At 39.7% G+C, this 14,278-nt stretch overlaps 1 protein-coding gene across 2 annotated transcripts in view; it reads right to left on the reverse strand.

Moving 5' to 3' along the window:
- The window catches only part of dcaf12 (DDB1 and CUL4 associated factor 12), an 85,741-nt gene that overhangs the window by 5,427 nt on the left and 66,036 nt on the right, over window positions 1–14,278 (reverse strand). The window contains exons 8-9 of one of the 2 annotated variants that reach the window (XM_067984729.1): window positions 10,124–10,311; window positions 7,642–7,683 (exon numbers count right to left, since the gene is read on the reverse strand). In XM_067984729.1, the coding sequence (XP_067840830.1) occupies window positions 7,645–7,683; window positions 10,124–10,311 (227 nt within the window). In that variant the 3' untranslated portion in view covers window positions 7,642–7,644. The remainder of the gene's footprint in view (window positions 1–7,641; window positions 7,684–10,123; window positions 10,312–14,278) is intronic. The other variant, XM_067984720.1, reaches the window with a different exon arrangement.

The following is a 14,278-nucleotide window of genomic DNA, read 5'->3' on the forward strand; positions in this document are numbered from 1 at the left end:
GGAGAGAGGGGTTAGGAGAATTTTTTTTGCACAAAAAGGTGTTTGGAGCACAGAATGTTTTGTCACAGAGTGGTTGAAGCAGGGACCATTATTCCATTTAAGGGAAAATTGAATAAATATTTGAAGCAGAGGAAGATACAAGGCATTGGGGAGAAAGCGGAGTACTGCTCCAGTGAAGAGCCAGCACAGACATGGTGAGCTGAATGGCCTCTTTCTGTGCTGTAAACTTCTTTGGTTCTAACCAATAACTTCATGGATCGGTTTACAATAAATAAATTGTAATTCAAATTTAGATAAACACTTCTGGTCCTTATTTTATATTTGCTAAATTTAAAAGAAAAGGGTAGATTAGAAACAGATGCCAGCGTTTTTTCTTTGTTCTTCCCTCCATCAATAATTTTCTCCCATTTTCCCTCCTCTCCCCAGAGCAGTGGATTTTGTGAGGAGAGTTTCAAATATAGCAATTGCTTGCCAACACCTCACCCAAGTGGCCAATGTGTGTGAGCACCTGGGACTGCAAGTGCCAGCTAGCTACTCTACAGTAGGGGGGCATCATAATGAAGCCTGATCGCATCCTCATCCGACATTCACACACACTTCTAGCAGGCATTGCTGGATAGTGATTACGAGCAGAATTTTCCCTCTTTACCCAAAGGTGCTCAGGACAACTGTAACATCCTTATAGCAGCCCTGGCTGAGATTGACTAACTTAGCACAGACATGTGACTGAACTTAAGACATTCCTATCTCTGTACAGCGACAGGAGTTACTGATTTAGCCACTGACCTTAATCAAACAGTGAAAGGCTTCATTTATGGTTTAGTGGGTAAACATAGGAGGAACAGGAGAAGGCCACTCAGCCTGTGATGTAAAGGCACAGCATGGTGCATAAGGAAGCCATATAGACCCGAAGGTCCCAGGTTCATTTCCTGTTCTGTGCTGACTTGGCTGATCTCAACCAGATGGGTTCTACAATTCCCCTCAGTACCCTGTACCCAGTACCCTGCGGCCTTCGAGACACACGACAACGCAAAATCGTCGAGCAGAAATTAATAGCCAAGTTCCACACCCATGAGGACGACCTCAACTGGGATCTTGGGTTCATGTCACACTACACGTAACCCCACCAGCGAACAAATGTTATCTGTTTTTAATATAACTGGTCATTGACTGTCTTCCTTCTCTCTCTCTCTCTCTCTCTCTTTTTTTTTGGGGGGTTGTATATTCAGTGGCCTTTTAGATGACACCTTTCTGTCTGCTCACTGTGATTGCCTTGGCAACGGGCAGTAATCACCAGGCATTGTTCTATGTTTTTCAAATGCGAAGGATTCGAAAATATCATTTCCACCATCCGCCCGACGAAGGAGGAAGCCTCCGAAAGCTTGTGGAATTTAATTTAAAATAAATTTGTTGGACTATAACTTGGTGTTGTAAAATTGTTTACAATTACCCTGTACTAGGAAGAGGAGGAAAAAAACCAAAAAATTCCTACCCCTGATCATCACTCAGTGATCAGTGTTGGAATGTGTGCTTGCGTGGATGTTGGGTGAGGATAGGATTGGAGTCAGTTGTAAAGCCCTCCAAAATTAAATAACCCGCCGACTGCACTCACACAATAAGAATGGTTACTTGCACAAGTACCAGAGGGCTGTCAATGCTCATGGAAATATACCCAAGAAAGAGCCAACACCTTTAAGAGAGGAGTTGTTTAAAGAGGAGAAAATTAGGCAAAAAAATAAGACGTTGCAAGTTTTACAGGTCTAATTTTCCCACCATTTTAAATTCTTGCAAACTTCCTTTTAATCCTTTATTCTAGTCAAGAAAGTTTATTCTAAGCTTCAGCTATTAATCCCTATAATGTGATTGGATGCCACTGGATCTGGTTAATTTGATTGTAGTAAAGTAGATACAACCAGTGGGAATTCTTTGGGAAGGCAGCATGAACTGGAGAGATATGCACCATCGTGTCAACGACGTGAGAGGTATTAAATTATTAACTAACATTCCAGTTTATCAGCTCACTCAGCAAATTTCAGATATATGTTTTGGATCACCTGGATATCACATCAAGCACCCTAAAACAAAATGTGATATATGCAGGTTATCTTACCTTGTGTGCGTGGAACACAAAACCAACAACCCAACAGGAACTTTCCTGTGAGCCAGCAGTAAAAATAAATTAAACAGGTTTCTGCTGCTATTTGTAACAGTGGCAACTCATTTACTATGACAATCCGACTGCACTCAACAAAACCAAAAAGATCTTCCCCAGCTGCAGCACTGTTACTGACAAAATTATACCCTTAACCATATTACATAAAATTTGCTAATTTAACCTTAAACCCTTAACCCTAAAAAAATGTGATTCCTCTTGACATTTCAGTTATCACCTGATTCCCCATAAAGTCATAGAAGCTCCCGTTAATTCAAATTACTCATCACCTCAGAAGTTCTGTTCTAATGATTGCCAGTTTGGTTTTTGATATAGCCATTCCACTGGTGATCTTGTTGCCTATGTTGGTCACTGTTGGAAGCTCTGTTCTTGAGCACTTTGGTCAATCATTCATTATTGCCTTGGACATCTCCAAGACTTCAAGGGTGTCTGGCACAATTGGTAACTTGTTTAGAAGTGCACTATCATCATATCACCTTCCATTGAAGTTAGAAGATACAACAGAGAAACCGATCATTCGGCCCAACCAGTCCATGTAGGAGTTGACCCTCCACGTATGCAAAATAGTTCTAATCACATTTACCCAGCCTATTTCCAGATCTCTTTATCCTCTCTTTTAATCGACCTATTCAATCTTATCTTGAATGTTCACGTAATTTCTGCCTCAACTACTGACCCTGGAAGTGAATTTCACAACCTCACCACTCTGTGGTTTTTCTTGCTCGGTATTCTAAATCTCTTGCATTTCATCTTGCATCCATGGCTCCTCGATTACAACAACAGCTCGCATTTATACAACGTCTGTAACCTATAAAAACGTCCCGAGATGCTTCACACAGGTATCATTGGACAAAAACTACTGGATACAGTCTACTTCTATCTACCCTGTCCCATCCTTTTTAAGGTTTAAGCATTTCCATCATATTACCCTGTAATCTATAACGTTCTAACAAAAAAACTATTTTTCAACTCTGTCTTAGCATTTTTATTTCCTCATAGCAGGCAGCATCCTAGTGAATCGGCATTGTACCCTCTCTAAAGCCTCAATATCCTTCCCATAGAGTAAAATTTAATACTACACACAGTACTCAAGGTTTTATGTAGGCTTATCATTACCTCTTGGTTTTTACAGTCTGTACCTCGTGATAAACTCTAAAATTCCATTAGCTTTTAAATAGCCTTAACAGCCAGAGGTACTGCCTTTAACGTCCTATAAACTCCAAATCCCTCTGTTCTTGAATCACATTCAACCTATTTCCATTCAGAGTATAAATACTGCTGTTCTTTTTAAACCAAAAATCTGCCACTTTTTAGCCCATTCCCCTATCTTGTCAATTCCTTTGCAGCTTCCTTTGATCTTCTAAAGAATTAACTACACCTTCTATTTTGGTATCATCAGCAAATTTTAACACTTCTCAAGGCCTATATCCAAATCATTAATATACACAAAACAGAAGTGGCCCCTGAACTGAACCCTGTGGGACACCACACCCACTCCCAACCACTCTGAAATGTTTCCCTTAATTCCTACTCTGTTTTGTCCCTTAGCATCATAGAATCTTACAGCACAGGAGGCCTTTGGCCCATCTTACCTGTGCCGGCTCTTTGAAAGCTGTCCAATTAGTCCCACTCCCCTGCAATTTTCTCCCCTTCAAGTATTTATCGAATTCCCTTTAGAAAGCTACTATTGAATCTGCTTCCACCACCCTTCCAAGCAGTGCGTTCCAGATCATAATAACTCGCTGCGTAAAATAATGTCTCATCTTACCTCTGGCTCTACTGGCAATTACCTTAAACCTGTGTCCTATGGTTACTGACCCTTCTGCCAGTGGAAACTATTTCTCCTTATTTACTCTATCAAAACCCTTCATGATTTTGAAAGGCTCTATTAAATCTCTCCTTAAAAATCCGAGCTTCTCCAGTCCCTTCACGTAACAGAAATCCCTCATCTCTGGTACCATTCTAGTAAATCTCCTCTGCACCCTCTCCAAGGCCTTGAGGGTCCTTCTAACCAATTTATAATCCAGTTTGCTATCCTCCCCCAAATTCCATACCCCTTAATCTTCTTTGGTAATCTATGTGGTACCTTGTCAAAAGCTTTCCTGAAGTTCATGTACACTGGTACCCACAGCAATTCCCCCATCTACCATGTCTGTTAACTCCTCAAAGAATTCTGAGGTTCGTCAAACACGATTGTCCCTTTTGAAATCCGTGCTGGCTACTTCTATTTTCTTTTTATCTAGATAATTGGTAATTTTATCCTTACTTAATGACTCAAATTTTCCCTACCACAGATAATTAACTGGCCTGCAATTACCCAGATTAGCTGTTTCTCTTTCAAAAAATGGGTACGACACTGGCCACTCTCACTATTAATTGATCATGGTTAGTTTTATTTTCTGAGCCCCTCACCCTTCCTAGTTTAAATACCTAATAACTTCCCAAAGTAATCATTTTGTCAGTACATTAACACCCTCCTTGTTCAGATCTAACCCATCCTTGCAGAATAGCACCCATCTGTCCCAGAACAGGTGCCAATACCCAAAATGCAATCCCTCTTCCTGGCATCACACCTTTAGTCATACATTGATTTCACCAATCTTCTTGTCCTTCACCGTTCGAGAACATAACTGGGAAGTAATCCTAAGATTATCACCTGTGAAGTCCTACTACTAAACTTGTTTCCTATTCTCCTAAATTCATTTTGCAGGACTTGATGTAGGTAAAGAAAAATCCTCAAGTTCTGGATCAGCGTCGACTCACCAGAATGATAAGGCTTAAAGAATTAATTTATGAAGACAGGTTGCATGAACTTGGTTTGTATTCCCTGGTGTTTATAAGGTTGAGGGGTGATCTAACCAATATCTGGAAGACGATAAAAGATTTGGTAGGGTGTTATTTCCTCTGGCAGGGAATCCAGAGCAAGGGAGCATAAACTTATTAGAGTTAAACCATTTAACAATGAAATCAAGAAGCACTTTTTTTTACCGAAGGGGTAGTGGAAATTTGGAACTCTCCCAACACCAAGTCCCACTCACCCATCACCCCTATGCCTGTTGATCTATATTGGTTCCCAGTCTACCAACACCTAAATTTTAAAATTCTCATCCTAGTGTTCAAATCCTTCCATGGCCTCGACCCCCTCCTAACCCTTGTAACCTCCTCCAGCCCTACAACCCTATTTTCCTCCAACTCTGGACACTTATGCAACCCCACTCCCTTCATCCCACAACTGACAGCCGTGTCTTCAGTTGTCTAAGCCCTAACCTCTCCATCTCTCTTTTCAGCATTTTCTTTAAGATGCTCCTTAAAATTTACCTCTTTGACCAAGCTTTTAGTCACCTATGCTAATATCTCCTTCTTTGGCTAGGTGTCAATTTTGATCGTCTTATGCTTCTGTGAAGCAGCTTGGGATGGTTTGCTACGTTGAAAGCATTATATAAATGAAAGCTGTTGCAGTCGTTATAAGAACATAAGAAATAGGAGCAGGAGTTGGCCAATCGGCCCCTCGAGCCTGCTCCGCCATTCAATAAGATCATGGCTGATCTGATCCTAATCTCAAATCTAAATTCATGTCCAATTTCCTGCCCGCTCCCCGTAACCCCTAATTCCCTTTACTTCTAGGAAACTGTCTATTTCTGTTTTAAATTTATTTAATGATGTAGCTTCCACAGCTTCCTGGGGCAGCAAATTCCACAGACCTACTACCCTCTGAGTGAAGAAGTTTCTCCTCATCTCAGTTTTGAAAGAGCAGCCCCTTATTCTAAGATTATGCCCCCTAGTTCTAGTTTCACCCATCCTTGGGAACATCCTCACCGCATCCACCCGATCAAGCCCCTTCACAATCTTATATGTTTCAATAAGATCGCCTCTCATTCTTCTGAACTCCAATGAGTAGAGTCCCAATCTACTCAACCTTTCCTCATATGTCCGCCCCCTCATCCCCGGGATTAACCGAGTGAACCTTCTTTGTACTGCCTCGAGAGCAAGTATGTCTTTTCTTAAGTATGGAGACCAAAACTGTATGCAATATTCCAGGTGCGGTCTCACCAATACCTTATATAACTGCAGCAATACCTCCCTGTTTTTATATTCTATCCCCCGAGCAATAAAAGCCAACATTCCGTTGGCCTTCTTGATCACCTGCTGCACCTGCATACTAACTTTTTGATCTTCTTGCACAAGGACCCCCAGATCCCTTTGTACTGCAGTACTTTCCAGTTTCTCACCAGTAAGATAATAACTTGCTCTCTGATTTTTCCTGCCGAAGTGCATTACCTCACATTTTCCAATATTGTATTGCATCTGCCAAATCTCCGCCCACTCACCCAGCCTGTCTATATCCCCCTGTAGGTTTTTTATGTCCTCCTCACTCTCTACTTTCCCTCCCATCTTTGTATCATCTGCAAACTTTGATATGTTACACTCGGTCCCCTCCTCCAAATCGTTAATATAGATTGTATAGAGTTGGGGACCCAGCACCGACCCCTGCGGAACACTACTGGCTACTGGTTGCCAGTCCGAGAATGAACCATTTATCCCAACTCTCTGCTTCCTGTTAGATAACCAATCCTCCACCCATGACAGAATATTACCCCCAATCCAGTGATTCTTTATCTTGAGCAATAATCTTTTATGTGGCACCTTGTCGAATGTCTTCTGGAAGTCTAAATACACTACGTCCACTGGTTCCCCTTTATCCACCCTGTACGTTATATCCTCAAAGAACTCAAGCAAATTTGTCAGACATTACTTCCCCTTCGTAAAGCCATGCTGACTTTGTCCTATTAAATTATGTTTATCCAAATGTTCCACTACTGTCTCCTTAATAATAGATTCCAAAATTTTACCCACCACAGATGTTAGGCTAACTGGTCTATAATTTCCAGCCTTCTGCCTACTACCCTTTTTAAATAAGGGTGTAACATTAGCAGTTTTCCAATCTGCCGGGACCTTTATCTAGACCACTGGAGTAGAAAGAGCTCAAGAAACCCCCAAGAAATCTCTTGGCAACATGAAGAGTGTGGAGACCCTACATAAATGGGAACTGTGCATTCCTAGGCTGCCAAGGAGAGAAAAACCAACAACTTGTTTGCTTCAGTTCATCAAAAACAGTTTCTTCAGTTTACATGTCTAAGTAACAGAGCTTCAAATTAAAAAAGAATCAACAAACTTCATTACTAAGGTCAAGTCCTAATAAACAGCAGGCACACTCACTCCACACTGTTTTACAACCAAACAGTAACTGTCCCAAACAATTCTAGCATGCAACTACACACTGTATAAAAGATATCCATCACAGTGGACCAAAGGTCTAATCATAATAGTCAAATTTCTTTTCACATTTGGAATTTTACTACGTAGTTATGCACATGCATTGCACAAACAAAACACCACTCAGGAAGTTGCTTAATACCATGTTTATTTCACCGAAGAGAATATGTGCAACTCATAACTTTGTTACTCACGAGTTATGTAGGCTCCTTTACACGTGGAATAAACACGGTCAACTTCATGTGCATGCAAAAGTGAAAAAACATAAAAATTTCAGGATCTCAATTTCAGAACTCAAAACTACAGAAACATGTAAATTGTTCGGCCCAATGACAAGAGGACTACAACTGTTGCAGCATCAGAAGACTCAGTCAACAGTTTACATTTAGCCTGAATAAATAATTCAGGATATCGTCTACTCCTGATAATTCAAAGTTGCTTTCTGCACTAAAACAATTTGCATTTTCAGACAATTTGAATCAAGCAACTACAAATTAAGAGTAGACTGAAAAAGGTTCAGTGCGTTGTTGGATTCTATATTTAAATCCAATTATCTTTTCAATTGTACACTAAATGTTACTGTTTCTTTCAAGCAATAAGCCAGCAACTATTTTCTCCTTCTCATTATAAACTGTTCCTGTGTGAAGAAGTACTGAGGAAAGCCCAAATTATCAAAAATGCATTCTGAATCTCAAACTTTCAACCTCCACTAAAAGCACATGCAAGTCAAAGGCCATTCGGCCCATCAAAACTCATTCTTTTAGTTCATTATCTCTGCCATCTAATTGTACTTTGAATAATCACAAATCACCTTGTTTAGTAGATTTAGAACTCAAGTATAGAAATCTTCCCTGTATCTGATAAGCACTTTTCACTTGTTTCTTTTTATGTCCTCTAGTCCAACTTTCTTGATGTACTTTGAAGTAATAATCTGAAACTGATATCTATCATTTAATATATATTATAAATATACAGCATAAGCTTCTCTAATCTTTTTTCATTACTTTACACTTAGGATCAGTCTTGTTGGTCATTTCTGTACCCTTTCTAATGCAAGTATAACTTTTTTGTAGACTGGTGACAAGAATTGATCAGTGTTTTAAGTGTGATCTGGCAAGTGCATTGTGAAGCCATGGCACAACTTCTGTACACTTATAATCTACTGCTCTGGGTATAAATCCTTGTATGCTATTAGCTTTATTAATTGCTCTGTCACATTAAATGTCTGGACATTAAAAGTGATATCTATTACTCCCAAGACCCTTTCTAAGTATTGCTGTACAATTCAATTCTATCTATTATGTACTTGAGTTACATTTTTTCCCTATCTGTATATCTGTACTAATACTTCACATTCATGAATGTTAAATTTCATTTGCCACTTATCTATCAAACTCCAGAACAGATCTAAAGCCTTCTGTAAATCTGCTACATTCTATGTTTCTACTTCTCTCCCTACGTGTCATCAGTTCATTTCATCAGCTTACAGCAGGTCTTGGTATCCAGACCATATGTGTAGATTAGAAGAGCCATGGGTCTTAGTTACTGACATTTAACATCCCCCCCACCCCGCTCAGTGAGACATATTTTAAAAATTAATTCGCAGGATGTGGGCGTCTGTAGAAAGGTCAGCTTTTATTGCCCATCATTAGCGGCCCTCGAGAAAGTGGTGGTGGGCCTTCTTTAACTGCTGCAGTCCGTATGGTGAAGGCGCTCCCATAATGTTGTTAGGTACGGAGTTCATTATTATTATTATTATTATTATTTTTTTTTTTTTTTTTTTTTTTTTTTGAGTGTCAGCCTTGACCCAGTGGTAGCAATCTCACCTGAATCAGAAAGTTGTGGGTTCAAGCCCCATTCCAGAGACTTGAGCACAATCTAGGTTGACACTTCAGTGCCATCTTTCAGTTGAGATGTTAAAGATCCCATGGCACGATTAGATTTAGAGCAGGGGAGTTCCCCTAGTGTCCTGGCCAATATTTATCCCTCTATCAACATCACTAAAGCAGATGAATTGCATTGCTGCATGTAGGATCTTTCTGTGCGCAAATTGGCTGCTGCGTTTCCCTACATTACAGCAGTGACTAACCTTCAAAAGCACTTTGGGACGTTCTAAGGTCGTGAAAGGTGCTGTAGAATGCAAGTCTCTCAGCTCACTTAATTAGAAGTCTTTTATATGAAAATTGTCAAATGCTTTCTAAAAGATTAAATAAGCTATGTCATAGGAAATAACAATCTACTTCATTTGTCAAAAATGTAAAGGCCAGTAAAGCAGAATCTTCCCTTTCTAAATCTCTGTTAGCTATTTCTTATTAAATTACTGCTACACATTGACTTCTCCAGCCTACCCATTAGATTTCATTTTATCTATTATTCATATTAGGCTAATGGGTTTGTCATTGCCTGGGTCATTTTTATCACCCTATTTAAATTAGTATAGTCCTTCAGACCCTCACTAATAATTAGCAGTTTTTCCACATGCTCCACAAATTCCCTCTCTGGTCTACTTCAGCCCCCTAGGAGTTGCAGCATCTGGCTTGGGGGATTTGCTAGTTTTAAGTCTTGCCAACTTGTCAAGTATTGATATCATGCTGACTTTAAAATCCTCTGGGACAGTAGTTGTAGGATTGTACACACCTTGCATTTAACTGAAGACAAAATCTCTCCCCAACTTACCAACCAACCCTTCCCTGTTGTTAATTTTAAAATCTCTTCGCCAGACTTGAGTTTCAGCTTCTCACTGTAGTAGTTCGCTTGACACAGCCTTTCCATAAACTTCTGAGCTCTGATGTCATAGAAAAGTAGAGAGCCTTGTCCAGTTCCTACTGTTATGATGTGTTCATAAAAGCTTACAGATCGAATACCTGTTAAAAACAAAAACAATCTCTTTTACCACTAATAATCTCCCTTCAATGTTTAGTCTCAAGATGTTCAGTTATCTTCTATGGCAAATATTGAGCATTATTTTTTTCTTAACCTGTCTTGGTACAGAATTTACATCCTCCCTTACCCCACCCAGATATGTCACTCTTTCTGGTGCAGTAACCAGATTGCTGTTGTTCAGGTCTTTCAAAGTCTTATTGAATTCATCTCTAATGGGGAGTACCACAGTTTGGAATTTTAAAATAAAACAACACTATTTTACAAGATAGGGTCAAATTTTGATATTTTAAAGATACAAGTTACATGTTCATTACATTGAACACTGAATACTAATTTAAAAGATTCCATTGATATTTCTTCAAAAAGTTATGGAAATGAAAATATCATGGCAGAAAACACTGAAATTAGAGTACAAGGACCATTAATCCACAACGCTCAACTACAGAGATTTCGATATTTTTCTTGCACAAAGAGCTTCTCATACTTCATCAATAACAACAAATATGGAGAATCCCTCGCATAGCTTGGCCAAGTGCTATTCTTTATGTGCGCAGACAGAGATATTGGCAGGTTATCAGACTGTGAAAGTATCACATCCAAGCTAACACACACTTTTTCAGCTAGGGTCATCTGGTAGAAATCAGAAGCAGGAACTCTGGCTCATTTTATTTCCCCTCTCTCGACTGTGACACTATCAGATTGATGTCCCTTAACTGAACGGATATCATTGTCTAAACCTAGGACCGTCCTGACCTTTGTGGCTCAGTTCTATGCACAATTTATCCGCTGAGCCATCAGAAAGCCCAATAGAAATGTTTTATATTTAAACATGCATTTCTCTAACCTTTAGAATTTCAGTATATTTATGATTTGTTCAGTTAATACGAAGATTTCAACAATTCTATTACTCTTATCCACTTTAAGAAAAAAATCCTGTTATACAACAGAACATGTCCAAACTCCATAAGCTGAAAAGTTCACACAAATAATAGATAATTCTCTGTCTATTTTGAATGGTCAAAAAAATTGAACAGTGCAACTCAAAATAGTGGAGTTTTACCAGCCTGTGCAAAATTCCGATGGCTTTTTCCAGAGATTGACTGGAACCTTGCAGATGTTCCCGATTATTGACCTGGAAAGGACATCTGGTGATTAAGCCTTGAGCAGGTCAATTTCCCACACAGTATAAGGAAGCAAGACCAGATATGTGAAAATTCTTGGAAAATGGCCACAACAAAAAGGGAGCACTAGTGCTGTAAGTGAAGAGATGTGAAAGCATACATCCTGCAGTTCTATGGAAGCTACCGTTGATCTGCATGTCTTTATAGAATCATAGAAGTTTACAACATGGAAACAGGCCCTTCGGCCCAACATGTCCATGTCGCCCAGTTTATACCACTAAGCTAGTCCCAATTGCCTGTACTTGGCCCATATCCCTCTATACCCATCTTACCCATGTAACTGTCCAAATGCTTTTTAAAAGACAAAATTGTACCCGCCTCTACTACCGCCTCTGGCAGCTCGTTCCAGACACTCACCACCCTTTGAGTGAAAAAATTGCCCCTCTGGACCCTTTTGTATCTCTCCCCTCTCACCTTAAATCTATGCCCCCTCGTTATAGACTCCCCTACCTTTGGGAAAAGATTTTGACTATCTACCTTATCTATGCCCCTCATTATTTTATAGACTTCTATAAGATCACCCCTAAACCTCCTACTCTCCAGGGAAAAAAGTCCCAGTCTATCTAACCTCTCCCTATAAGTCAAACCATCAAGTCCCGGTAGCATCCTAGTAAATCTTTTCTGCACTCTTTCTAGTTTAATAATATCCTTTCTATAATAGGGTGACCAGAACTGTACACAGTATTCCAAGTGTGGCCTTACTAATGTCTTGTACAACTAATGTCTTTGACCACTATAACCAGGTGGATCATCTTAAACTTGCCTCAAACATCAAGTTGATATCAAGTTGGAACCGGAGCAAACGACTTCTGATTACTTGAATACCACGTGGTAGTGAGAAAAAGATGTGCGTCTGGAAATAAGATGGGATGACTGACTGTAATTAAGTACCTACCTTGCTTAATATGTCTCCTAATAGATTATTGTGTGTGATCGGGTTGAAAATATCCTTATAAAAGGGCTTTTGGTTGAATGGGGCAGTATCTCATCCTGGAGCTGCTACTTCAGGTTGCAGGCTGGGCGATCACCAACATGGGGTGCTGAAAATGCACGGCAGAGTGAGCCTTACAAATGGGGATGAACCTAGGTTTGATCATTGGTCTGTGCTGAGTTCATGACCTCAGCCAGGATGATAGTTGTAGCATCCCAGGACTAGGGAATAGAAAAATTAGATGTGGTGCTGTTCGAGAAGAATGCCTAGCTGCAGAAGCTAAACAAAACAGTAAAATAATCCTTGCCGTACTACAATAAGATAGCAGTCAAAGAAAAGGTGAGCACTGTTAAATATGCTAACAGGTGCGAAACTGAGGATAAGCACAAAATAGTAAGGATTGTAAGTGATTATTTCCTCCAAGTATTCACAAGGGAAGAAATGAGCAACATGCCCTTCCGAAACAGATAACCCAGGCAAAATTAATGGCTGATATAAATGAGATGAAAGTTTGATAGGCTCAAAGGACTCAATAAATATAAATCTGCTGAGATTTATGCCATTTATCGAACTGCCGAGAGAGATAAGGGAGATTTGAGAGGCATTGACAACAATTATGAAGGAGTCACTGGACACTAGTGAGGTGCCAGTAGATTGGAAATGGCCTAATGCAGTGCCAATATTCAAAAAGAGTGATAAAACAAACACATGCAACTACAATTCTGTGCAAACTAAAAAAATCAGCAGCAATAAACTTGAGGATTATCTGTAATAACCTGGTAAATAGCAGTTAACAGATTCAGAAGATGATCCTGCCTGACCAACCTCCTCGACAATTTTGAGAAAATGACAACCCAAGTGGACTATGCTACAATATAGTATATAGACTTCCAAACAGAATTGACAAAGTTCTACATTAAAGGCTATTAGATAGGCTCAAAGCTGTGGGGATGCAGGGTAAATCTGAGGAATGGATAAGAAACTGGCTGATGGATAGAAACCGGCTGATGGATAGAAACAAGCAGGTATTTGTTAGAGGAGTTATGTCAGAGTGATGGAAAGTACCGAGTGGGGTTCTTCAGCAGTCAATCTTAGGATGATTACTGCGTCTAATTTACATCAATGATTTGGATTCAGAAACTGAATGCAAATTGGTCAAACCTGCAGATGGTATAAAACTAGGAGGGGCAGTGGAATCAAAGGAAGCAGCTCAGAAATTACAGAACAAGCTTAAAAAAAAGCCATGTGAGTGAACAGTTAACAATGGCAGATGAAATGTAATGCAGAGAAATATAAAGTACTACACATGGAAAGGAAAAATGGGTGACATCAATTCCATGAATGGTTTTGAAATAGCAGAGGATGAAATTCAACATGTCTAATCAATGCAGAGCAGCAATCAGCAAAACCAAATGAATGCTGAACCAGAGTCAAAACAATGGATCTCAGTTAGAAGGAAAGACTGGAGAAATTTAGGCTTTTCAGCCTGGAAATGAGACATCTGAGGGGTGATCTTAGAGGTATATAGGATTGTCAAGGGAATGGAAAGTTTAACCCAGAATATTACTTTAAGTTAAAAAGTGAGAGTAGGACAAGGAGCAATAGATTCAAACTAGGAACAGGCAATTTTAAAACTGATATCAGGAAATTCTTCTTCACACAAAGGAAGATTGGACATGCATTTATATAGGGCTGTTCATGTCCTCAGGGCATCCCAAAGGACTTCACAGCCAATTTGCACAAGCAAGTTCCGACAGTACTACGGGATCTTTTGCGTACAACCAAAACAGACAGACAAGGCCTTGAAATACAGCATCCGCGACAATGCAGCACTCC

Source organism: Heptranchias perlo, chromosome 1 (assembly GCF_035084215.1).
Source record: "Heptranchias perlo isolate sHepPer1 chromosome 1, sHepPer1.hap1, whole genome shotgun sequence".
Lineage (NCBI taxonomy): Eukaryota > Metazoa > Chordata > Chondrichthyes > Hexanchiformes > Hexanchidae > Heptranchias > Heptranchias perlo.